General features: G+C 46.2%; 1 protein-coding gene across 1 annotated transcript in view; it reads left to right on the top strand.

Moving 5' to 3' along the window:
* The window catches only part of LOC111141588 (docking protein 5), a 154,805-nt gene extending 144,973 nt beyond the window's left edge, over nucleotides 1-9,832 (top strand). Inside the window, exons 7-8 of the mRNA XM_022494253.1 lie at nucleotides 1,660-1,780; nucleotides 9,329-9,832. Of these exons, the coding sequence (XP_022349961.1) occupies nucleotides 1,660-1,780; nucleotides 9,329-9,393 (186 nt within the window). The 3' untranslated portion in view covers nucleotides 9,394-9,832. The remainder of the gene's footprint in view (nucleotides 1-1,659; nucleotides 1,781-9,328) is intronic.
* Nucleotides 9,833-12,163: the final 2,331 nt, after the last annotated feature.

Here is a 12,163-nt window from a genome sequence, read left to right as displayed (position 1 = left end):
TTTATTTATTATTTGACAGATACAGATCATAAGTAGGCAGAGAGAGAGAGAGGAGGAAGCAGGCTTCCCGCTGAGCAGAGAGCCCGATGCAGGGCTCGATCCCAGGACCCTGGAATCATGGCCCGAGCCGAAGGCAGAGGTTTTAACCCACTGAGCCCCCCAGGCACCCCAAAAGTAAAAAATATTTAAATGGGCCTTGTAATTCATAATAATAATTATATATCCTTCATTTTTTCCTGTATCTAGTTTGTGCTAGATAGGTGCTGAGCAGGTACTGAACTCTAAAACAGCCCAAGTGGGCAGGCATTTAATGTCACTGCTTCTCATATGAGCAGTTAAAGCGGCATTACACTAGATACAATGGTCTGCAACTCACTGTTTCCCTAATAATACAATACATACATGTTTCATTTTTCATTGATGTGAATCTACCTTCCTCCGGTTTTCCATGGCCAAGTATGTCCTAGGGTCTCAGTGCAATTAACCAGGTCCTCAGGGACAGAGACGCAACCTGCCACCGGTTCTAGAGCCTTGCAGACTGTGTCTCACTGCGTAAGCTTGTGCAGATCTGTGTAATTCTGGGCACATTTGTAAGACTGAGGTGGGTTATTTGATATTCGGACAACTTCGGGAAATCAAACATCGCAGACAGTCACTTCTGTTAACACGTAATAAAACTGAACTGTGATGGCATTCAGAGCGGATGGAGATGAGACACTTGGCTCTTCCGGCTGTATTGTCCCCATGTACCTATCCTTCTGTTCAACTCCTGCCCATCCTTGAGGCCATCTTCTCTCTGAAACTTCCCTTGTAGGGTCAGTTCCACCAATGTGTCAGACCGGCCACTGACGACTCCCCAGGACCCGGAGACAACAGCCCCAGCGTCCCCTTTCCTCCCTCCGTATCTGGACCCAGGATCAGGCGCATGGAAGAGCAGACAGTGTTTTGTTCTGATCTTGTGACAGAACACCCAATTCAAATCAGCTTGGACTGAAAAGAGAAAATTGGCTCATATAATTGAGAAGTCCGGGGCTAGTTTCCAGGTTTAGGTGGGATCCAAGGTCGCCCCCTTTTCTTGGCTGTCTTCCTCTGAGTCAGTCCATTGGCTGGAATGCTCTCCCTTCGTTGTTCCAAGGCAGGCTCCGGCCCGTCTCCGGTCCCCAGCAACCCCACAAGGAAGCGCATTCATTCAACGCAGTGTGCATCTGCTGTGCACCTGCCACACGCCAGGAAATGTTCTCGACCTGGGGGAGAGAGCGCAATGGACCGAACAGACAAAAACCCTTGGCTTACCTCTGTGGGTTCTTTATTCCACAAAAGTTCTGATACATGTTCCCAGGGATTATGGGAACTGGCCTGACTTAGGTCACCAAACCATGCCTAGAATCAGTGGTGAGGTCAGCCTCTGCAGGTAGATTGACGGAGCTGAACCGGTGGGAGGGAGGTTCTCCGGAGGACAGTGGACAAGCTGTTGCCAGCAGGGGGAGGAATGGATGCCGCCAAGCGAGCAAAAGCAAGTAGCTGAGCCCCCCGGGGGGGAGATGCCCACCGACGGGCCCCCAGCGGCTCCGAGGTTCTACTCCCAGCGCTCCGGTTCTCTGCCAAGCCTTTTCCAGCCCCCGGGGTCGCTGACCTGTTCCTTTCTTCCCTTCGATGCAGCTCCAGATGAAGATGAGCGAGCGGGCCGCCTCCCTGAGCACCATGGTGCCCTTGCCCCGCAGCGCCTACTGGCAGCACATCACGCGGCAGCACAGCGCCGGGCAGCTCTGCCGCCTGCCAGGTAAGTGGGCGGGGCGGGGCGGGGCGTAGAGGCCACACCCCGGGGCGCGTCCTCCTTCGATCACCGTGACCTGGGAAAACTGTTTACAGTGCAGATCCCTGGGGCCTCCACTCCATAGAGTTTCTCGATCTTAGGAAGTGGCTGAGCAAACCACCTTGAGCAGACACCTGCGGAGGGTGTGGGCAGGAGGGGCAGGGGTCCGCGCTGCGAGAAAACAGGCTAGTGCCCTTGGCACCAACGGCATCCGCATCTTTTGGGAACATGCTAGAAGGCAAATGCACAGGCCCCTTCCGGGATCCTGAAAGTTCCAGGATCAGGAGCTCTGGGGAGGGGGCCCAGCCATCTGTGTGTTCATCAAGCCCTCCAGGGGATTTTCGGGAACGCCCACGCTGAGGAACCTGTGCTGTTGGAAAGGGAATCACCGGGCGGGGTCCCGAGTTCTGGTTCTGCGGGGACTCTAAGCAAACCCTAGGAGGCGTGCTTTCCAGAAAAGTGGGCTCAGAAAGGGGATGCAGAAGAGCCCATGGTGGGGACAGCAGGAATACTGAGAAAAAAAAATTTAAACATTTTCTTATTTTTTCAAGTGCTGCTCTTATGGTTTATAGTATGTAAGAAGAGCTTGTCCATGTGTAACTTATAAAAAAATAAATAGGCCTCTGCGGGGGACCCCTGCTGGAGAACTTTGCAAGATGCCAGGACTTAGAAAGGTGTGCGGAGGACGGCACCTGGTTCGTGTGCAGAAAGAAATCTGCCAAATGAATGAGTCTGAGAGCAAGTGAAGGGCCACAGGAAACAGAGGCCTCCACCATCAAGAGCTCCGCCTGTTCCCTGGTCACTCAGCCTTTTCAGCCCTTCCTGGTGGCCATTTCTCCCCCCAGAGAGCTTTTCCCGTTCTTTCTTTCCCCCCATCCTGGGTCACTCTTTGTCATCTCTGGGTCTTACCTTCTGACTGCAAGGTAACCCTCCCAGACCCCCTCACAGCTGGCCTGGGATCTTGACTATGTGTGGTCCCAAGACGAGGGTGCTGGCCGCCCTTGTTAGAGTCCTTCTTCCAGGGCTCACGTCATCTTGTTTTGTGTGACCAGTGGCCTCCTCTTCCAGGAAGCAGTAAAGCCAAGGAGAATGGGTCTCTTTTGTCCTCCTGATTTCATCCCCCAGTGCCTTGATGGAGTGGCCATGCCCTGAGTCTTTGATGAGTGAATGTGCACTGAGGGTCCTTATAGTCTAGTCTTTGTGACTCTAAACTCTGCCCCTTAGCAGGGAGGGGAGCACAGGGTGGGTGATCGTTTGTTCCCCAGCATGTTCAGAAAGTTTTGCAATATTTGAATTACATTATTGGCATTTTTCTCATAGGCGCATCTCCTATACTATGATTCAATTTTATGCAGTCTCCTCTCCTTAAATAGATTCATTTTTGTAAAGAAATTTGTATGCCACTGCCTTTATACTCTTAGAGCACCTGGCTATGTTTTCTGATATACAATAAGATAAATAGTAATTATCAAAAGTTTAAAGGAAATACGCATAACATGAATTCACACAAAGCTATTGAACTACTTTGTAACTTGACTTTCTACACTTACCGAGATGATCTTTACAAAGAAAGTAGGTCTTTCTAGATTGTGCGTGTCAGGCTTGCAAAACAAAGTTGAGAACCAAAGTGATGTAGGCTTCCTAGGGAAGAAATTGATAAGTGACCTTAATTCCTGACATACTGAGTGGTAATTTGCGAAGTCGGTTTGCATCAAAGGTGATGCATGGTGGGATTTCCCTAGAACAGCATGTTTGCAAAAAAGCACCGAAGAGTGAGGTAACCTGAACACCTAGGATATGCAGCAGTTTTAGAATTTATTAGTGAATATCCCAGAGCTTAAGAATGCTTAGGACGTAGAAGATGCCATGTAAAGGGCACACTCACCTTCCTCTCCCTAACTAATCTAATAACTATCCTTCACCAAAATGAGGAGACATTTATCAGAAATGATGAAGCCCAAGGGTCTTATCTGGACCCCAGTGTGTACTAATACTCTACAAACTCTTTTGGGGTTTCAAAAAACATCTGTTTAGGTTTAAAGAGGATGTCGTGGATACTGTTACACTGTATGCTCCCAGGGTATGTATGACTCTTCTGACATCTACCCTGTGGTTACTGGAAAGGAAACAGCTCTATTTCCAGCATACAGATACTTTTTTTTTCCCAAGAAAAACAACAAAATTTGCAAATTTACCTGCACGCATTAAAGCCCATATTACGTGTGGAAGGACATGCACAGCTCGCAGGTCCAGGATGGTCGTCAAAGATAGCAATCCGCTGATTCCAAAATAATAGTAGGAATAACTGTGTCTCTAAAAGTACAGCAGAGCTGTACACGACATCACAGTAAAGAAAGAAATTTGCATCCTTGGAGAAGTTCTCATTATTTCTTTTTATCGAAACTAGCATGTCACCCATCAAACAACTCATCAAAATTAAACGTGGGTTTATTCCCTTTACTGTTTTTATTTTGAATTATCCCTACAGTCCATCACTCAAAAGTAATGAGATTACTGTAAAATCAGGTCGAGTTTCTTGGTATAGATTTTTCAAGCGATCACAGTCATAGCAGTCCCAGAAAAGTAATCTGAGGATAGTGATTTCCTAGGTTCTAGTGAGATTAATGGCCATCATCATGAGAATGAATACCACAGATTTTCCGCAGAGCTCTTGGACTCTCAAGCTTTGTATTGATGATCTATAGGTTTTTGAAGATGATTGTGTCCTAGGTTTTGAAGATGATGGTTAAAGCTTCCCTTGGTTGCTCTTTGTCGAATATTAAGATCTTCATTGAACATGAATTTGCATTTGATTTCTTAGAGTTTCCCTGTTCGGCACACTGATAATACTTGGAGAACGCCCTAATATCTTAGAATATCTGTGTGCCTGAAAATGGCATGATAATGGTCTCAGAATTATTACTAGGATTTGCTTTCTGTTTGGGGACCAGTCATTCCATCCGATTATTTGCTTGTGCATGAATTTCGTTACCTGTGTCGGTGAATGTGTTTTATTTTGGTATTTATTTCGTACCAGTGTTAACGGAGAGATTTCTTCACTGTGTGTTCTGCCTAGATCTGTCTGCATTTGTGTTATCTTGTGGATCACTTTTGAGTCACCAGTATTCATTGAGATACAGGGCCACTATGTGGTCTGTGTCGTGTGGGACTCAATTTACCAGTAATTTGTTACCTTAAGGAAAAAAACAAGTTCTCAGACTACCTAAAATCTTATCAGAGGTGGTCAGTTCCATGCAAATAGGATAAGTTCATCTGTCGATGTGTCTATGCTATCTCCCCTCCTCCTTCCCTTCCCCCCACTCCCTGAATAAAGCTGAAACTGGAAGAAAATGAGTGACATCTTGGCCTGTGTGTGCCATACACTGAGGTCACGCTGCACGTGATATCTTGTTTTGATGATGTTTTTGAGTTATGGTCCCTCTGGCCAGCTCGTTCACCTGGGGCTATTTCAGGAGGACTTTTTTAGATGACAGGTCTGGAAGCTAACCTTGGAAAGCCCATAGACCCTTACAGAGGCACTAGTCCATCTGGTTGGAGAACAGGTAATTTCCTCTCCAAATTTAGTCCTACAGAGCCACCTGCTGGTTGGTTTTGGAATTATTTATTTATTTATTTATTTATTTAAGATTTTATTTATTTATTTGACAGAGACAGAGATCACAAGTAGGCAGAGAGACAGGCAAAGAGAGAGGGGGAAGCAGGCTCCCCGCTGAGCAGAGAGCCCGATGCAGGGCTCGATCCCAGGACCCTGAGATCATGACCTGAGCCGAAGGCAGAGGCTTAACCCACTGAGCCACCCAGGCACCCAGGTTTGGGATTTATTATTTCTGGTGGTGGTGGGAAGAGGTGCTGGCTTTGACACAGCCTGGTATACGAAGACATATTTAATCCACCATCACTGCCTCTCCTGCCCCATTTCCAGTTTTCATATTGAAATGCTTCTAGGGTTGAGCACCTACAAAATCAACATGTGAAAAGGGTTTATCATGAATCCTAGAAGAGACTCAGGAAAGAGAAGCATTTATCAAGTTGGACACTGTATTCAAGGGATTCTTTCAGGAGTGCATTGCACAAAATAACCCCAGAGCGGTGGGTTCCCAAGTGTGTTCCGAGGAGTACTAATTCCAGTAGATATGGCCCTTTCCCAAAACAGTAGTGTGGTCCAGTGATTTGGGGGGAAATGCTCCAAGTTAAGTTAAATTCTCCTTTTGGAGATTGAGAATGCCAATCACTGTTTTCAAGGTTTCGAGATGTCCTGCCATAAAGAATCTGTTTTATCTTGTTTAAACTAGAGCTCTGCAAATTTATTTGCATATGAAACCTTTTCTCTCCTTGTTTTAATCTAAGTAAACATGGACACACCATTAGAAAAGTACTAGATTTGTTCCTTACAAGGCACACAAGACATACTGAATGAGTATCTTTTCTGAAGATAGCCTTTCTTGAAGACCTGCTCAGGGGAGGAAGGAGCCAGCAGGTGTATCCAGCCTCACTGGGGGCCCTTCTTAAACTCTGTCACTTCCTTCTCAAAGTTATCCTCTTAGGAATCTTTCTCTTGCTCCAAAGGTTCTCCATCGCTTAATATTTCCAGAATCCTTCTATTGGAATTGCCTTGGAAGACAGTGTCCCTTGTTTAAAAACAAGAAGCAAATAGGCATCGTTTATCAGATTTGACTTCAGATAATTTTAGGAAATCAAAGACTGGTACCACAGGTTTGTGGCACCATCTCCCCTGCATCCCTCATGTTGCCGTATCTGGTTCTCCTGGCAACACTTTGAGTCGGAGAGAGCAGGACTGTGTTCTCCATTTCCATGAAGGCAGAACCTGAAACCCTTGGAGGTCAAGTTCTTGCTCAAGATCACAGAGCTAGTGGGTGAGGGACTGGTGTTAAAACTCCTTTCTTTCTTTAGCATATATTCTTACCTATGAGAATAAATTCTGCCACCATGGCTGTTTCAAAGGCACGTGTCATAGAAGGAAAACAACCCCTCCAGGGGACTGGTTCCTGCTCACGCAATTTGCATATTCATTTTAACGATGGTAGATTCCCAGAAGCAAGTGGCTACTTCAGAGACATCCACGCTGGCTTTTCACTATTAATTCTAATGCGGTCACATACATGGTGTGTGCATCGGTGGAGAGAGAATAGGTTAAGACGGGAGCAAAGGGTGAAAGGGTGACAGATAAATGAAAGTCTCAAACTCTCACGTCTGTCAGGATCGGGGAGGACGTGCAAACAGTGAAACAGGGCCTGGGTCGGTGTGGTGGGTGCCTGGTGGATCCCAGGGGCCCTGGGGCAGGAGACAGAACAAGAGAACAGGGAGATCGCACCTTTATGGAAGTTTGGAGTTATTTAATGATTAACCATCAGTTCTAAACATTTTATGACCTGTGCAGGCCAGAGAAGAGGTCTGGGTCCAGATGGGGTCTACAGGCTGGTCCCTTGGTGAGCTGCAAAAAAATGTGGGACAGGTCATTCCATCCATTTCCTGGCTTTAAGCTAATAATAGCACTGGCACCAAGCCAGAAACATTCCCTTGGCCAGTGTGATGATCGAGGTTGCCGGTGCTTCCCTTCTGATGTGACCCCAAGTGAATACGATCATTCCCTTTTCTCACAAACTTTTACAATCTAAGAGGCAATGGATGAAGGTTCAGAAAGGGCTTTGTTCTTGACTGAAGACTTGGGTTTTGCATCAATAATGTTTGTACACAGTGTACTTCGTATGGGAATTTTTATCCAACTGTGATAAAGGTGTATGGGATATTTACCTGTAGCCTCCAAATTCATTAAGTCATCCCTGCATCCAACATGGGGCTCGAACCCATGAGCCCGGGATCAAGAGTCAGATGTTCTACCGACTGAGCCCGCCAGGCGCCCCCTGTAGCGTTCAAATTCATTAATACAGTTTCTCAGTGTTACCGCGTGTGTACGCATGTGTGTAGTGGAAACGGTATAGGATCTGTGTTCAGACTGGTGAGGAGGTTGGAAGAAATGATTTCTTGTGATTTTGGACATCTTACTATTCACGCTTTTCTACTAATAATCTCTGCTCTTGCAGACCAGTGACTGTCTGACTAGGTTTAGAATTTCCCTGTGGTTCCGTGTTGAGGCTTGCAAATATCCAAATCCATGATTTCTTATGTCAGAAAGGGTCTTGACAGGTCTCATGGAGCTCAGGGCTGTTTGTGAGAAGGTAATAGAGGTTAAACTAAGCCATATGCCCCCATGAAGCTTTTTGCTTGGTTCCCGGTTTAAAAACATCATTGTCTTGAACTTGTTCCCGTGGCACAGCCCTATCGCTGCAATACTTGGGTTTGACGCACACGTGTGGTTACCAGACGTGCTGCCCTCGGGGTCCCTGGCTGGCTCAGTCGGGGAAGCGTCTGCCTTTGGTTCAGGTCATGATCCCCGGGCTCCTGGGTGGAGTCCCGGGGTGCTTTCCCTGCTCCGTGGGGAGCCTGCTTTTCCCTCCTTCTGGCTGCTGCTGCCCCCTCCTTGGGCTCTCTCTCTGTGTCAGATCAATCAGTCAATCAAACACACACACACACACACACACACACACACACACACACCCCTAACTTACTTACTTACTTACTTAAAAAAAAAATCTTTTTTCAAAAGGAAAGAAAGAAAGAAAAGTGCTGTGTTCAGTTGCGCTGGTTTTGCTCTGTCCCCTTCTGAGAACTCCCAGAGCCGCCAGCGCGGATTCCCGGGCTTGTGGCAACCCCCGGCCAGCAGGTGGCAGTAAAACCCCTTGTATAAAATCCTGCGCCCTGTCCACCGGGATGGACCAGCCAGGGCCTGGGGGGGCCAGTGCAGTTTTGCTGGAGCAAGTTTTGCTGGAGCGTCCATGCCCCTTCGTCCTGCATCCCCTGTGGTTGCTCTCACGGGGCGGGCAGCGGACTTGAGTTGCAGTGAGACAGAATGGTCTGCAAAATTTAAAAATATCTAGTATCTGGCCCTTTATAAACGAAGTATGCCCGGCCCCTGCCTTATCTCCCGCAGGCTGCTAACACCGGCCCTCCGGCCCTCGGTGTTGCCTTCCCCATGTCTTCAGTTGTCTTGGCTTGGAGCCTAAGCCGGAAATAATAAGGCCTGTGTGGGCTTTAGGGAGTCCTTGCAACAAAATTTCCTAAGTATGAATACAATGTTGCCTTCTTTCTAGTCGGGTTTCCAGAGAGGTACTAGACCAAAGTTGTCACAGTCCCATGATTCCTTCTCCTTCCCCTTCAATATCCTGCACATGGGAGCTGATGAAGAGAAAAAATTAAGGAGGAAAGTAGCGGCTAGCGGTCGGATCGTAGTTCGGCGCGAAGACCCCGTGCAAATGACATGTCAATCGCATTGTCTCTCCTGACTCTCATCTGCGTCTCACTGTGATCCCGTGTTGCATGTTACTAATGTCTGTGCTGCAGAAACCTGTTGCTAGCTAATCTGCTGGCCTGCTTTCTTGAAAGATAACCGCCGGTTTTAAATTCTTTTTGGAAAAGATGTCTCCAGCCCTCTGAAGCTTCATCGGACAGAGACCTTCCCTGCCTACCGATCCGAGCACTGACGGATGCTGCGGAGCATGGAGAATCGTTGTGTGACACACCTGTGATGTGTTGGCCGCTGCAGATCCACCGGGAGGCCGCAGGATGACGGCGAGGGGAGCCATGAAGGGAAGAGGCTGGGAGTCCTGGCGAATTGGGTGGTCATTGGGAAACTGCAATGCAATATTTGTCTTTTTCTTTAAAAAAAAAAAAAAAAAAAAAAAAAAACAAAGAAATCTTAGCGTGATTGAAACATGCTCTGTAGATATCGACTTTTTGTTCCCTCTTTTACAGCTGGACAGAAAGGAGTCAATGCCACAGAATGATTTTCTATTGTAGATACCGTGTCCCCTGCACTTCTCTGAATCTGTTCTTTTGTGGGTTCTTGTGATTTTTCCTTCTGAGTGTTTCAATTGTATGACAGTCGGTACTGATAATAAAATGGCTCTTCATTATTTGTTATCCGTTGATACCGTATTCCTCCATTGTTAATATTACGGTTCTGGTTAACTACTAGAAATTATTTTTTAATGATGTCACCAATTAGTTAAATCAGTGCTTTGACTGACTTTTACCTACTAGGTTAAGAAATAACCTCCAAGGGCCCTTTAGTCTTCTTTTCAGGGTTACAGTTTTGCTCTCACACCATCTTCCTCCTGCCCCCTTCCTTCCTTTTTTAAAAGCCTTTGTTTTGTTTGGAGTCCCTCCGTAAAACATTTTAAAATAAATGAGCATTCTTTACCCCCATGTTCTCTGGATTCTGGTGATCTGGTTTTCTCTTCTATCTTCGGTGTTTCTGAGGGTATGTGGATATCCTCCTCCTGAGCCAGGAGCCTTCCTGGCATTGTCCTTGATGTCAGTGCGACTGTTTTCCCATCTGCCTGCCCACTCCTTCAGCTGGTCTGTTCTGAGCATCTTTTTTCGTTCCAGACACGTTGCTAGATAGAATCTGGGAGAGAGGGATGAGGAGACGCAGGCCCTGTTACATCGGGGCAGAGGAGTATGACAGGGAAATAAAGTTGCAATTATAATAGAGAGTGACATCGGCTTAATGGGTCTCCAGTGGCCATGTGCCTCGGAAGATGCAGTCAGTCTGTGCCCCAGGCTTTCCTGCTAGGAACTGCCAGATGGGAATTCAATCTTGGAAGGTCCCGAGGCTAGAATGGCTATGGTTTTATAGGAAGCAGGGATGGTGTGTGTCTCGGTCACTGACCTATTGTTCCCTGATACGATACAGGGCATCGGGTTAAATTTGATACACAAATGACTAAGTGTTTAGTGTGAGTGTATCCCAAATATTGCATGGGATATAAATACACTAAAAAATTGTTCATCATATATCTCAGATTGAAATTTGACGGGATGGTCTGTATTTTTCTTTGCTAAATCTGGCAGTCCTATTTCCCAGGCTCTAGTCCTGTGCCTTACACATAGCTTATGATTGAAAAATACGTGATAATTGAATGGAGAGATGAATCAACTCTTATCCTGGGGATAGAATTCTTCCCATAAGGGAGGCAAGTTAATATTAATTATGTACTTTCTCAGTGCCAGACATTGAGCTAAGTCCTCTAAAATTATCATTTTCCCCAGAAAAATCTATCCTGTATTTTTTAGAGAAAAAGTGAATTTTACTCAGCACCAAGCAAGGGCCATAGAAAGGTTCATTTTCATTTGTGCTCCTTCCCAAAAGTGCATAATATCTCAAACTGGAGACTGACCAGTGAGACCCTAATGGACCTGCTAAAAGCCAAGTCCGCCTAACGAAAATCCCGGTCGGATCCGAGCTGGTTGGGGTTTATCTCAGAGGTGGAGAAAAATCGGGGGGAAGGGGGGTTAAATTCAGCTAAGAATTAGCAGATTAGGGACACGCAAATGACACAGTGAATGCCTTTGTGTTCTCTGGGTTCTGGGTAGCTACCTTCCACGTTATGTTAGTTCTTCCTTCTTTTCCCAGGTGTATTCAGGTTCATCTTTTAAAAAATCTGGTTTGCCACACCCTTTTGACTAGTCCTTCACTTCGTTGTCCTAACTCTAGCTGGCTCTTGTTTTATTTTCTGTCTCTTCTAAACTGTCTCATAAGAGGTTCTCCCTGGTTCCCTGTGCCTTGGCTGCCAACGTGGGGGCTCACCGTGAAGAAGGAGATAAAGGGAATGGAATTAAAGAAATAATCATAATTTTTAATGAAGTCAGAGTTGCTGAAGCAAGTCTAAACCTAATGAGCGTGTAAAGAAATGTCGCTGAATGTAGTAAACTACGCAGCAGAAACTCCTTTAGGATTTTTAAAAACTGAAACCGATCAACCAAAAAAGAGAGTTTTACTCGGTTTCCTAGTGGTTTTTTTATTTATTGTCAAGTGCTATTCTAAGTGGTTTCCCTGTGTGATCTTACTGAATCCCCACAACGGGTCCACCAGTTTAAGTATAATCCGTGGTTCCATTTTATAGATGGGAAAACTGAGGCTTAAGGAGCCTGAATAATTTAAAGAATATGTATGCCCAAGATCTCTTAGCTTTGTTGAAAGGTCAACAGAGGCAAGTTAACGTTCTCAAGTTTCTTGGAGCAAAAATTGTCTGAATGGGGCAAACCAAAGACGGCGAGGGGTGCTCCAGGGACAGGAGCCGGGGAGAGGTCCTCACAGAGCAGATGGGGAAGCAAAGGAAGGAGATTATCTGGTTGACTCTAGTTTAAATGCCTGCTTTATTTGAGAAAGTCTTGTGTCTGGCTGTGCTTGAGTTTTGTTGTCTAGGTTGCCCACGCTGCGACTCCGGCTTACGTCTTGGTTTGCTTAGT

The sequence above is a fragment of the Enhydra lutris genome, unplaced genomic scaffold, assembly GCF_002288905.1.
Source record: "Enhydra lutris kenyoni isolate GAN:26980312 unplaced genomic scaffold, ASM228890v2 scaffoldscaffold6, whole genome shotgun sequence".
In the NCBI taxonomy this organism is placed as follows: domain Eukaryota; kingdom Metazoa; phylum Chordata; class Mammalia; order Carnivora; family Mustelidae; genus Enhydra; species Enhydra lutris.
Note: the sequence above shows the minus strand (reverse complement) of the source record. Positions and strands in the feature narration are given on the sequence as shown.